The following is a 13,014-nucleotide window of genomic DNA, read 5'->3' as shown; positions in this document are numbered from 1 at the left end:
CATAAAATCTATAATGTTCATGAAAATCATCAATCATAATGGATGCCTGCAAGTGTAGCTATGACCTACTACCGTATTTATGTATTAAACCCAGACACAAAACTACTGCCTTGCTTTAAAAACACACACACAAGGAGAGCTGCCAGACACCACTTGTTGTTTTCTGTGCAGCCAGTAACTAATAAGCCATTTTAAAATTGAGTTTTTTTTAGTGTAGTCATTCCACTATTTCTTCACTTCACTTATTTAATACTGGTTCTATACTATCTTTTAAATGTGATTTTTAAAGGTACCAAATATGTTCACCAGTTAAATAATTTGTGCCTTGCTGCCACAGTATATCATTTTTAATCCTACTGTAACATTCTGAAGTTTAATCAAATGCCATTTTAATAATTTCTCCAAAGAGTCTGTTCCGAGTGGTGAAAATCAGAGTGTGGCTGGTGGAGATGAGGAATCCTTGGATGAGTACCAGGAGCTGAATGCAAGAGAAGAGCAGGATATTGAGATAATGATGGATGGCTGTGAATATGCCATCTCAAATGCTGAAGCATTTGCAGAAAAATTATCTAGAGAATTGCAGGTGCTCGATGGGGTGAGTATTAGAATATGAAGAGAAATTACTCTAATTGTCTGCTAGATGGTACTGTTTTCCATATAGGGAGGATGGGTTGTTCTGAAATTAAGTGACTGCAACAAAGCCTTTCCACCATCTACAAGGCACAAGTCAGGAGTGTGATGGAATACTCTCCACTTGTCCGGATGAGTGCAGCTCCAACAACACTCAAGAAGCTCGACACCATCCAGGACAAAGAAGCCCCCTTGATTGGTACCAAATCCACTACCCTAAACATTCACTCCCTTCACCACCGGCGCACTGTGGCTGCAGTGTGTACCATCTACAGCACTGCAGCAACTTGCCAAGGCTTCTTCGACAGCACCATTCAAACCCATGACCTCTGCCACCTAGAAGGACAAGGGCAGCAGGCACATGGGAACAACACCACCTGCATGTTCCCCTCCAAGTTGTACACCATCCCGACTTGGAAATATATTGCTGTTCCTTCATCGTCGCTGGGTCAAAATCCTGGAACTCCCTACCTAACAGCATTGTGGGAGAACCTTCACCACACGGACTGCAGTGGTTCAAGAAGGCGGCTCACCACCTTCTCAAGGGATAGGCAATAAATACTGGCCTTGCCAGTGAAGCCTACATCCCATGAACAATTTTTTTTTTAAATTGTGTAATATATTTGCTTCATATACTTTTAAACATTAGATCAGATCCGATGCGATTCTCTACCATTTTTAAAGATTGAAATGGATCTTACGGAGGTATAAGAAAGGACAATACCTAAAAGCATTTACTGTCCAGAGCTTGCTGTTTATTTCCCCGGGTGGGTTACTGAAAGCTTAACTAGATTTGAAAAGAAGGATAGATCAAAGGTTTGGGGAATTGGGACTCACCAGTGAGAGTGATTTAAGAAACAAAAGCCAAAATAATCTACGGTAAGCGGTCTAAAAAGACTCAAAAATCTAAAACTGGCATATTATACTTTGTGTAACATGGAAATTGTCTCGTCTTCAGGCCAACATCCAATCGATTATGGCTTCGGAAAAGCAGGTGAACATTCTAATGCAGCTGTTGGATGAAGCACTTAAAGAAGTGGATGAGATTGAGCATAAACTGAGTAGCTATGAAGAGATGCTACAGAGTGTAAAGGAGCAGATGGATCACATCTCCCAAAGCAATGACCTCATACAGCTCAGTAACACTAACAATATGAAGCTCCTGGAGGAAATAGAATTTCTAGTGGTATGTGAGATGCTCTTTCTCCCTACCCCCTCCCTTTCTCATAATGAATTATTGTTGGTTGCTGAGTTAATGCTGAATGCATCTACCTCTACAATTCTGCTATAGAATTTGAAACCATGTATTTAAGATGCATACGCTAGTTGATCACCCATGGCATTGTACCTGGGGAGTCATGTCCAAGTGTCCCCAGGTGAAGCGGGATTAGAGGCCAGGAGGTATTTGCACCAGGTCATAAAGTCATACATTTTCATGTAATTCCATTATAAATTCCTTTAGCCACATGTATAATGAAAGCTGCCTATGTAAACTTGTCACACTGATAACATCTTCCTTGGCGGTGCTGCAACAGCTATGCCGGAGGGAAGGTATAATTACAATGTGCCAAGTTTACAAAGGCAGTTTCCATTATAATTATGGACATAAGAATTTATAATGGAAAAAGTTGGCAGGAGGTATACACAGATGTAAGATTTTTAATATTATTAGTCAACCTCCTGTGGCGTTGCATATGGGAAGTCAAGACTAAGTGTAATCTTCAGGTGAAGCAAGGTTAGAGGGGGATAATTGAACCAGGGCATGCAGACATAATTTAGTCCCCATTTTAAAGTCATACATTATGTCCTTATTTTCATATTTCCATTATAAATTCCTATGTCCACATTTATAAAGGAAAAATGCCCGTGTTAACTTGCTGTGCTGTAATTGCACTTCCACTGGTGGGAGGGGATAATTACAGCATGACAAGTTAACATGGGCAGTTTACATTATAAATGTGGGCATAGGAATTTAATGGAAAAAGTTGATAGGAAGTATATGCAGGCATAAAATGTTTAATATATTCAAGTCTATTTCCTGTGATGTTGCACGCAGTAAGTCAGAGTGTGGTGTTATTGTCTTGCATGCCTCGGGGGTGACATTAAAGGCATTAATTGGAAAATACAAGGGGCATTTGTAACAATTGTTGATTGAGGTTGGTACCTCCAGGATCCTATTGAATGCCAACTTCTGTCTAGACACAGTCCTTTGGGGTCGTGCCGAAGACTGAAGGATGCTTTGGTCTTTTTCCTCTTTCTTTATTGACAGTAAAATCTCAATATAAGTCAAGCATGTGGCATATAAAGCATGCACCTGAATAGTTTTCCTGCATAGTTCAAAATTCCTAGGCGTGCAGCAGAAGGACATCCTTGGGCTCACGTGCAAGATCCAGGACCAAACTGAGGTGGATTAGTGGCAAAAAGGGAAAGCAGCTACAGGGAGGTATGGCTCCAGCCTACATCTACCTGTCATTGAGTATCCTGGAAGGAGAGTCAGCATCACTGCAGGCATATCTCTTGCGAAAAGCCCTGACTTGAGGATGCAAATTAAGCAGTTGGTGATTCGTAACCTTCTTGCATCATGTCTAGAATTTCAAGGTGGCTGGCACAACACAAGTAACCCTGTGTAAGTCCTTCCACTACACTTACAGCAGATGCCTGTTGTATTGCCAATGGAGCAACTTCGAAATTTGAGATGACAGCTGCTGGAAGGCAATACCCAGAGGCTTGCTCCTATATCCCGGTGCTTACCGTGATTGGGCTGCAGAGAGACAAGCAACAGTTACTGAAGCCCCTCATCTCCAACTGGTGGAACCATTGCATAATGGGATATGTTGTGTGTCCATGCTGTGGTTAGGAGGATATTTTATGGTGAGTTTTGCTGTTCACCATGCTGCTGGTGAGGTGCTCCTGGTTGCTGCTGTCCACCTAAGTTCAAACTGCAGCTTGTCAACTAGATACTACCCTTCTGCCCAGGGGAAAGCAGGGAGGTAAGTGAGGTTTTTTTTTTGGGTGGGTGGGGGGGGGTTCAAGATAGCACCATAATAACATGCCTGACGATGGAAATTTGGAACCAAGTTCTATGGTAGACTAAGTAATGAGATACCTGGACCAGGCCGGAATGCAGAACTCTAGGAAGCTATTAATAAAAGAAATTAGAGCTGTGCAGCCAGTTTCACCAAGCTGCAAACACAAATCTACTTATCTTACCCACTAATGTCATTGGTGGCTGGGATTCTTCCCACTTGGCTCCATATAACCCTGCAAACCTATGCCCTGACGAGTAGAGATAAACGGTGGAAAACCTACTAATGCTGTGTACTGATAAGCTGAGTGTTTTTAACTGGCTGAAGTACAGTGCACACTTGAGGGTTCCTAAGTTGTGGCTGTGCCAACCTGCACCTAAGCTCTCTGGACTTGGTAAGTGTAATATGTCCCTACAAGGAAATAGTGGGTGCACTCCACATTGGTCAGACAGAAACCCTAAAGGCAGGTGCAGTTTTTCAAGTAGCCTGATTTGGAGCGTCTTAAATATGGTGATGGATTTTTACGTGAATCAGACGCTTGACAGATTTATTGGCTGAACTTAATGGCATTGAGTAACTGGTTAATCAAAAGAAATTCCTGTGTTGCCGTTCTAAGCTGCTGGAAATAATGCCTGAATACAACATTGTGGGATTATTTTACAGTTAAAATCAGAGGATTAATGCATAGTACTTCATCTGCCAAATAAGTATTGGAGGTTAAACTGGTCTTGCAAACCAAAAAAATGAATGCTATGTTGTGCTTTGTATCTAATTCATGCATTTTATGCCTTTGTGAGATTCAATGTGCAATGCAATCTACACTGTACACATGCTTATTTTGCAGAACTATTTGGACCTATCCAAAGGGCATATTAAAGCCCTTACAGATGGGGATCTTTCTTCTTCTAAAGGTATTGAAGCATGCACCAATGCCGCAGAAGCCCTTTTGCAGTGTATGAATATAGCTCTTCGACCAGGTATTGTAACTAAAGTTTCATAATATATCCACTTAATCTTTTTGTATATAAATAATTATCAACCTACTTTTTTTTAAACTTTCATCAAATGTTGTTGCATTACATAAAAAAGCATAGTACAGGAAAAACCTATTTGGCGTATGAATTCCATTCTTTCCACAGCACAAGTTGCTCAATTATGGACCCCACCAAGTTTAATCTAAGAAGATATTAAAACCTGTATTTTTCAATCCTAACAAGTTACTTTAAACAAATGGCCTTGCCATGGTTCCAGAAACACAGCAATCATCACATTCCATGGAATATTTGATTTGCTGTCTATACTTGTCCTAATAACAACTTCAGTCCTGTTCCCGCATTGCCACATATCTACTTACACAATAGCGTAACCCAGGGGATGTAACAGTTCGTATGACCCTTGTCATACGAACTGGATATCATGTCTTTTGCACGTGCCCTCAAGTGTACCTTTCCAATCTCTGGTATGCGGAACTGATGAGCACTCTAGTGAGATAAGGTCGATGCAAAATCAAGAAGCTTGTTCATTTTGCATAATGCACATGACTGATCAGGACAGTACTTCAGACCTTTTTAATTACTATAAAGCTTCCCGTGCAAAACAACCAAAAAATGCTACTCTATCCCAAATGGTGGGCACAATGCTCACATTTGAGTTTTCCTTTTTAGTCGGACTCTAGCTATAAAAACCGACTGGCTATAATCTTAATTTCCAGCTCAGGCCAAGACTGGCCTCTAGCACCTTTTGTTGGAGCTGCCTGACCATGCTCTGGTTGCCTTACTCTTGTTGCTTCTCAGCCTAAGAATCCTGGCTTGGTTCCTGATTCTTCCACCTGTCTGGGGGTTGGTCAGTAGAGCTGTCAATCAAGCCTCCTCCGAACAGTGGATTCTTACCAGATTACCTTGGCAACTGACCCCTGCTGCGCTCAGATGAAAAGGGTCATCCCAACCATAATAGTTGTGGATATTTGCTGGGAGATCTGAGGTGAGATAATGCCCCCAGTTGTCCCAGGTCGCAAGAAATGCAGCTTCAATGGTTTTGGCTCATCTGGCTTGACTGCATGACTCTTATTACTAACCTTAGCTGTAAACTGGAATTGGCGATTCACTGAAATGATCCCAGGGATTAAAGGCTTTAGTTATGAGGAGAGATTAGAGAAACTGGAACTCTATTCATTAGTCAAAGGAGGTGAAGATGAGATCTGCTGGAGGTGTTTAAAATTAAGGAGTTTTGACCAAGTAAATTGGTAAAAACTATTTTCACTGGCCAGTGAGTCAGTAACCAAAGGTCATAAATTTAATATCCTCACCAAAAGAATGAAGGGAGAGGCTAGAAGGATTTTTCTTTTACCCAAATGGTTGTCAGAAATAGAGGTTGAAGCAGACTCCATAATAGCTTTTAAAGAGGAGGTGGATAAATATTTGAAAAAGGAAAACTTAAAAGGGTATGGATCAAGGACAGGGGATTGAGACTAAGTGGATAGTTCTTTCAGAGAGCCAGTCAGGTGCGATGGGCCAAATGGCCTCCTTAAAAACATAAGAAATAGGAACAGGAGTAGGCCATACAGCCCCTCGAGCATGCTCTGCCATTCAATAAGATCTTCTACCTCAACTCCACTTTCCCTCCCTAGCCCCATATCCCTTGATTCTCTTAGTGTCCAATCTTAGTCTTGAATATACTCAACGATTGAGTAGCCACAGCCCTCTGGGATAGAGAATTCCAAAGATTCACAACCCTCTGAGTGAAGCAATTTTTCCTTATCTAGGTCCCACTTATCTTGAGACTATGACCTTAGGTTCTAGTTTCTCCATCCAGGGGAAACAGCCTCTCAGCATCTACCCTGTCAAGCCCTCTAAGACTTTTGTACATTTCAATGAGACCACCTCTCATTCTTCTAAACTCCAGAGAATATAGACCCATTCTACTCAATCTCTCCTCATAGGACAACCCGCTCATCACAGGAATCAATCTAGTGAACCTTCATTGTGCCCCCTCTAAGGCAAGTATATCCTTCCTTAGGTAAGGTGACCAAAACAGTACACAGCACTCCAAGTTGGTCTCACCAGAGCCCTATAAAATTGCAGCAAGACCTCCTTACTCTTATACTCCAACCTCCTTGCATTAAAGGCTAACATACCATTTACTTTCCTAATTGTTTGCTGTATCTGCATGTTAACTTTCTGTGATTCGTGTACAAGGACACCCAAATCCCTCTGACTACCAACATTTCTTAGTCTCTCACCTTTTAAAAAATATTCTGCTTTTTTATTCTTCCTACCAAAGTGGATAATTTCACATTTCCCCACATTATACTCCATCTGCCACCTTCTCCCCCACTCACTTAACCTGCTTATATTCCTTTGCAGCCTCTTTGCATCCTCCTCACAGCTTACTTTCCCACCTAGCTTTGTACCATCAGCAAACTTGAATACATTGCACTTGGTCCCCTCATCTAAGTCGTTGATATAGTTTATAAACAGCAGAGGCCCAAGCACCCATCCTTGCAGCACCCCACTAGTTACAACCTGCCAACCCGAAAATGACCCGTTTATTCCTACTCTCTGTTTTCTGTCTGTTAACCAATCCTCAATCCACGCTAATATATTACCTCCAATCCCATGAGCCCTAATCTTGTGTAACAATCTCTTGTGTGGCACCTTATCGAATGTCTTTTGAAAATCCAAATATACTACATCCAATGGTTCCCCTTATCTACCCTGGTAGTTACATCTTCAAAAAACTCTAATCGATTTGTCAAACACGATTTCCCTTTCATAAAACCGTGTTGACTCTGCCTAATCATATTATGATTTTCTAAGTGCCCTGTTCCTACATCCTTAATAACAGATTCTAGCATTTTCCCTGCTACTGATGTCAGCCTAACTGGCCTACAGTTCCCTGTTTTCTCTCTCTCTCCTTTCTTGAATAGCGGGATTACATTTGCTACCTTCCAATCCGCGAGGACCATTCCAGAATCTAGGGAATCCTGGAAGATCAAAACCAATGCATCCACCATCTCTGCAGCCACCTCTTTTGAAACCTTTGGACGTAGGCCATCAGGTCCAGGGGATTTGTTGGCTTTTAGTCCCATTAATTTCTCCAGTACTTTTTCTTTACTAATATTAATTATTTAATTCATCACTCATTAGACCCTTGTTTCCCCACTATTTCAGGTATGTTTTTTGTGTCTTCTACTGTGAAGACAGATACAGAATATTTGTTTAACGTCACTGCCATTCCCTTATTCCCCAATATAATTTCTCCTGTGTTTACTTTCACTAATCTCTTCCTTTTTACATAATTGTAGAAGCTCTTGCAATCTGTTTTTATATTTCTTGCTAATTTACTCTCATATTCAATTTTCTCCCTCTTTATCAATTTCTTGGTCATCGTTTGCTGATTTCTAACAGCCTCCCAACCCTCAGGCTTACTACTCTTTTTGACAACATTGTAAGCCTCTTCTTTTAACCTAATATTATCCTTAACTTCTCTAGTTAGCCATGGTTAGATCATTTTTCCCCTGGAGTTTTTATTCCTCAAGCGAATGTATATTCGTTGAGAATTATGAATTATTTCTTTAAATGTTTGCCATTGCTTATCTACTGTCATATCTTTTAATCTAATTTCCCAATCAACCTTAGCCAACTTGCCCCTCCTATCTACATCATTTGCTGTGTTTAAATTTAAGACCCTAGTTTTGGACTTTACATCACTCTCAAACTCAGTACAGAATTCTATCACTCATCCCCAGAGGATCCTTAACTATAAGATTACTAATTAACCCTCTCTCATTTCACAATACTAGGCCTAAAATAGCCTGTTCCCTAGTTGGTTCCTCGACATATTGCTCGTGAAAACTTTCTCAAATGCATTCAATGAACTCGTCCTCCAAACTACTTTTGCCAATTTGGTTTGCCCAGTCTATATGAAGATTAAAGTCCCCCATGATTATTGCATTACCCTTGTTACGTGCTCCTCTAATTTCCTGATTTATATTCTGTTCATCACCATAAACTACTTTTAGGCGGCCTGTAAACTACTCCCATCTGTGTTTTCTGTCCTTTGTTATTTCTTTGCTCCACTCATACTGATTCTACATCCTGATCTTCTGAGCTAAGATCTTTTCTCACTACTGCCTTTATCTCATCCTTTATTATCAGGGCTACCCCCCACTTCCTTCTGTGCTATAAAATTCTGTGTTAGGCTATACTACATTCTCGAATAAGGAAACTAATAAATGGGTTGCAATCTCAATGCTAAGCTATAATTTTATAATTAACTTCTATATGTATGTAGTTCTTTTCTTATAACCGTACCAACTATGGGTGCTAGCTAGGTCAGGCTTGTCTCTTCAGAAATTCCAAGCTGATTTGGACCATTTGAACAGTCCATGCTAATTAAGTACTCCTGCACAATGCTTGAGGCTAATTGGATTTGAATAACTATTAGCTAACTTCAAAAGGAGCTGTTAGTCACTTCTATATGAAATATGTGGCTTGTCAATAGACTTTATGACACTCAAATACAAGCCACAATTGTATTGAGTTAGGCTGGGGACATGACTGATTGCAGCTTGTTTTAAACTCTATTGTGACTGAATTAAAGGGAGCAAGCTTACACTAAACAAGATATAGTTCAGTACGACGGCTTAAACGGGCTAATCTTGTGGCTTGCGGGGAGGGGAACATTCAAAGAACGGTATATTATCTGTGTTTCAGTTTTCTGTGTTCCAACAAAATGTGTAAAGTTAACCATTTTCTTCTTCAAAAAAAGGAAACCCATTGCAAGTGGTGATCATCGTACAATTTTAATTTAAATATTTACCTTAATTTACTGATGATTTATTTTAGGACATGATAAGCTTCACGCAGTGCAGCAGCAGCAACAGCAGTTCAAAGATCTACGTGAACAATTTGCTCGGAGACTTGCCAACCACCTTAATAATGTCTTTGTCCAGCAGGTATGCCAAATATTGAATCTTGATCGAACTTTAGGATTGAAACATGCTTCATTTTCTATGTTTCATTCTGATTGCATATCTGTAATATACCTTTTGGGGAAATAAATGTTCTAACTTAATTTGTTGCTACATAATCTCTTGTACCGAACTTATTTTCTTTTCATTGACATATTTAAATCAATTAAAACATTTTTATGTATAAAAATTATCTTTCCTCAAGTCCAAGCGCATGCTTAGTCAGATAATATAAATTCATCTTAAAAGTAAGTTTTGTATTGATTATTGCTGAGATGAAGGAAGCTAGGATAGTCAAGCAAAGAATCCATAGACAGGACACCAAATTTGTATTCAAACAAGACCTTTCAGTAGCCATCTTGAAGTGACTGTGGCCAATAATGGTCCAAGGCTGACGCTGAAAGTGGAAGCCAAGGTGCTCCTAATCTCAGAAAAAAGAGCAGGAAGTCATGTCTTAGAGATATTGACCAGAATGCATCATTCTGATGTCACTGGTTAGTCATCTTCTAATTGGAACAACCGATGCTTGCCTGTAATGATCCTTTTGTTTTATTTTACTTATTGCATCTCCCAGGTTTTCCAGCGAATTGCTTTGTTGTTTTTCTCATCCCTTTTCATTTCTTATGATCTTTTTTGATAATTGCATAAATGCAGAAGTTCCACGCTTGCTTCAATGGTAGTGCATTGCTAGTATCTGTGTAGCTTTTGACATGTCATAAGCATCAATGTCCAGGCATAATCTGTCTGTTTTTTGTTGCTTGGATGGAAGTCACAGTCCTCCAGTTTTAAATTTGGTTAGTAACTACATAAAACAAGATTTTTCCCAAGGAGATAGTGAAGAAGATAGCAGTCATTTTGTAATGAAACATTTGTGACTGAGCTGAAGTCTGTTACAGTGGACTATGATTGAATAATTGAGGGATTTTACATGCCAGCATGACTTAAATGTGCAGTGCCCAGCTATACATGCTAAGTTATGTTTTCTCCAACATATGTTTAAAAAGTATATCATATTATTGTCAATACTTGCTATGATGTAGGATTCTAATATGGTATTTGAGGACAAGAGGAGTGAATATTCTGTAAAGGCCTGCAAGAGAAAAAAATCTGTTGCCTGCCTTTTCTTCCTGACAGGAAGAAAAGGCTTCCTGCAGTACAATGCATCATTTTCCTTTCATGTGATGCTGTCCCACTGTGAACAGGGAAACATGATGATAGCAATAGACAATATGAAATTAAATGGCAAAAGGAGCTTTAGCAAAACAAACTAACTCAATTGGGAAACAAAATTGGAATATACACACATGTATATATTCAGCTGGTTTGGATAGTGTTACAAATAAAAACTCTGGGTTCATGTCACTTTATAAACAAGGCTGGCTCTGGCAGTTTGTTCTCTGAACTTTAGAAGCTGACCCCCTTGATTGTGTTGCAACTTTACAACTTGTTTGAAGACAGATATTCTGTTTTTCCTACAGCTCCTATACATTTGTCATTGTCAGTATCCCAATACTGGTAAATTTCTATATTGGTTCTCCTTTTCCTGTGTCACTCTTTTGTTTCATGTTTTTTGTTTTTGATCAGTTTACTCAGACTCTCACCCTGCACTATCGCAGAGCCTCCTACCACTCAGTTTCTGTGAGTACGCTGAGCATGGAATATTATTTCAGCTCTTGCTGCTTGTCGGGCTTTTAAACCTTTGAGTACTAAATGCAGCTTTCAAAATGTGTATTTTTTTCTATGGATAGTTTTTACTACAACAATATTGTAAAGTGATTGTCTGTAGTTCAAAACTTCAATCACTCTCTCATTAAACAAAGTAAAACTTGTTATACCACTGCATTCCTCAAAAGGTTAAATTATATGTCTGTTATTTGTAAGGCTTAGTAATGGATGATGCCTGTCTAGCACCTAGAAGCACTGTTTCCTAATCTTTACCTTAGGGTTTATGTTGTAAGTCAACAATAACCCAGATTTCACTTCACCGTTCCTTTGTAAAGTTTGAATTCAAGTATGTTCTTTTGTTTGTTTTAACTTTTTTTGAATTAAAATGAAACTGGAGCAGAATGATGTTATATCATTTTTGAGAAGCGCAACCTTTTTTAAAAAAACGCATCCTGATGGAGTTCCATTGATGCAAATTCTTCCTTTTTAAGATATTATTAATGTTTTATTGAATTGTTGCATAATTGTTTTTTATTATGATGGCGATTTGTACACTGTTATCCAATAATAAAAATAGAAAATGCTGGAAATACACAATATATCTGTCATCATCTGTAAATCATAGCATAATACAGCACAGAAGGAGGCCATTTGGCCCATTGTGCATGTGCTGGCTCTTTGAACAAGGCATCCAATTAGTCCCACTCCCCTGCTCTTTCCCCATATCCCTGCAAATTTTTCCTTTTCAAGTATATGTCCAATTCCCTTTGTAAAGTTACTATTGAATCTGTTTCCACCAACCTTTCAGGCTGTGCATTCCAGATCATAACTCATTGAGTAAATAAATTTCTCCTCATCTCCCTTCTGGCTCTTTTGCCAAATATCTTAAATCTGTGTCCTGTGGTTACCATCCCTCCTGCCAGTGGAAACAGTTTCCCCTTATTTACTCCATCAAAACCCCTCTATCAAAGAGAAAAGATAGGTTAACATTTGAGTTTAGATACATTTAACGATTTTCATTGTCTCCCTCATTATCTCCGTAATACTGTTTTATACTTCAGAACTGCTACCTGGAGCCAGCAAATGTTTTCTGTAGAGCTCCCCTTACGTGATATAATTAATGAAGACTGGTATACAAAGCCCACTGTCCTATTCATGATCTCACTGGGCTGGGGCTTCTTGGTGTCATCAAGGGAGTTCTGCACAAAATGGTTGCTCCTGCCCTGCATCTGGCTAAATTTTAAAGCTCAGAAACAACCGGTGTACAGGTTCCCTTTCTTAATAATAATTACCATTATGTTACTGTTCAGTAGAACACATCGCTCCTATAAGCCTGTGATGATTTGGCGATATATGCTTACCTAGAATATATTTTTCCATACTTTCGATTTAATCAGACAATCACTGAAAAATAACAATGTCCCAAAATTTTGATTAGCAGTTCAAATCTGTTTTACAAAAATGATGCATGGAGTGTGCGCTGAATTCTAGTGTATCATTTGCATTGTACTGCCAGCTAATTTGCTTTTTATTATTTAAATTGTATTTTAATTTGTGCAATTCTGAAATTGCAGGAAGATGGCTGTTGCTTTGGCCGGCCTGCACAAGTTACTTATTTAAACTATTTTAAAGCAAATTTGTCTCCTACTGTATCGTAATTTCCTTTAACGTGTTAAAAAGTTAGCTTAGAAATGAACTTTTATAAGAATGGTTATAACCAGT

At 39.2% G+C, this 13,014-nt stretch overlaps 1 protein-coding gene across 4 annotated transcripts in view; it reads left to right on the top strand.

Moving 5' to 3' along the window:
• exoc1 (exocyst complex component 1) overlaps positions 1 to 13,014 on the top strand; it is a 109,582-nt gene that overhangs the window by 35,244 nt on the left and 61,324 nt on the right. For 2 of the 4 annotated variants that reach the window (XM_067987202.1, XM_067987194.1), the window contains exons 5-9: positions 408 to 595; positions 1,589 to 1,816; positions 4,501 to 4,633; positions 9,503 to 9,612; positions 11,212 to 11,265. In XM_067987202.1, coding sequence (XP_067843303.1) covers positions 408 to 595; positions 1,589 to 1,816; positions 4,501 to 4,633; positions 9,503 to 9,612; positions 11,212 to 11,265 — 713 coding nt within the window. The remainder of the gene's footprint in view (positions 1 to 407; positions 596 to 1,588; positions 1,817 to 4,500; positions 4,634 to 9,502; positions 9,613 to 11,211; positions 11,266 to 13,014) is intronic. The other 2 variants (XM_067987221.1, XM_067987212.1) reach the window with 1 other exon arrangement.

This window comes from Heptranchias perlo, chromosome 1 (assembly GCF_035084215.1).
Source record: "Heptranchias perlo isolate sHepPer1 chromosome 1, sHepPer1.hap1, whole genome shotgun sequence".
NCBI lineage: Eukaryota > Metazoa > Chordata > Chondrichthyes > Hexanchiformes > Hexanchidae > Heptranchias > Heptranchias perlo.
Note: the sequence above shows the minus strand (reverse complement) of the source record. Positions and strands in the feature narration are given on the sequence as shown.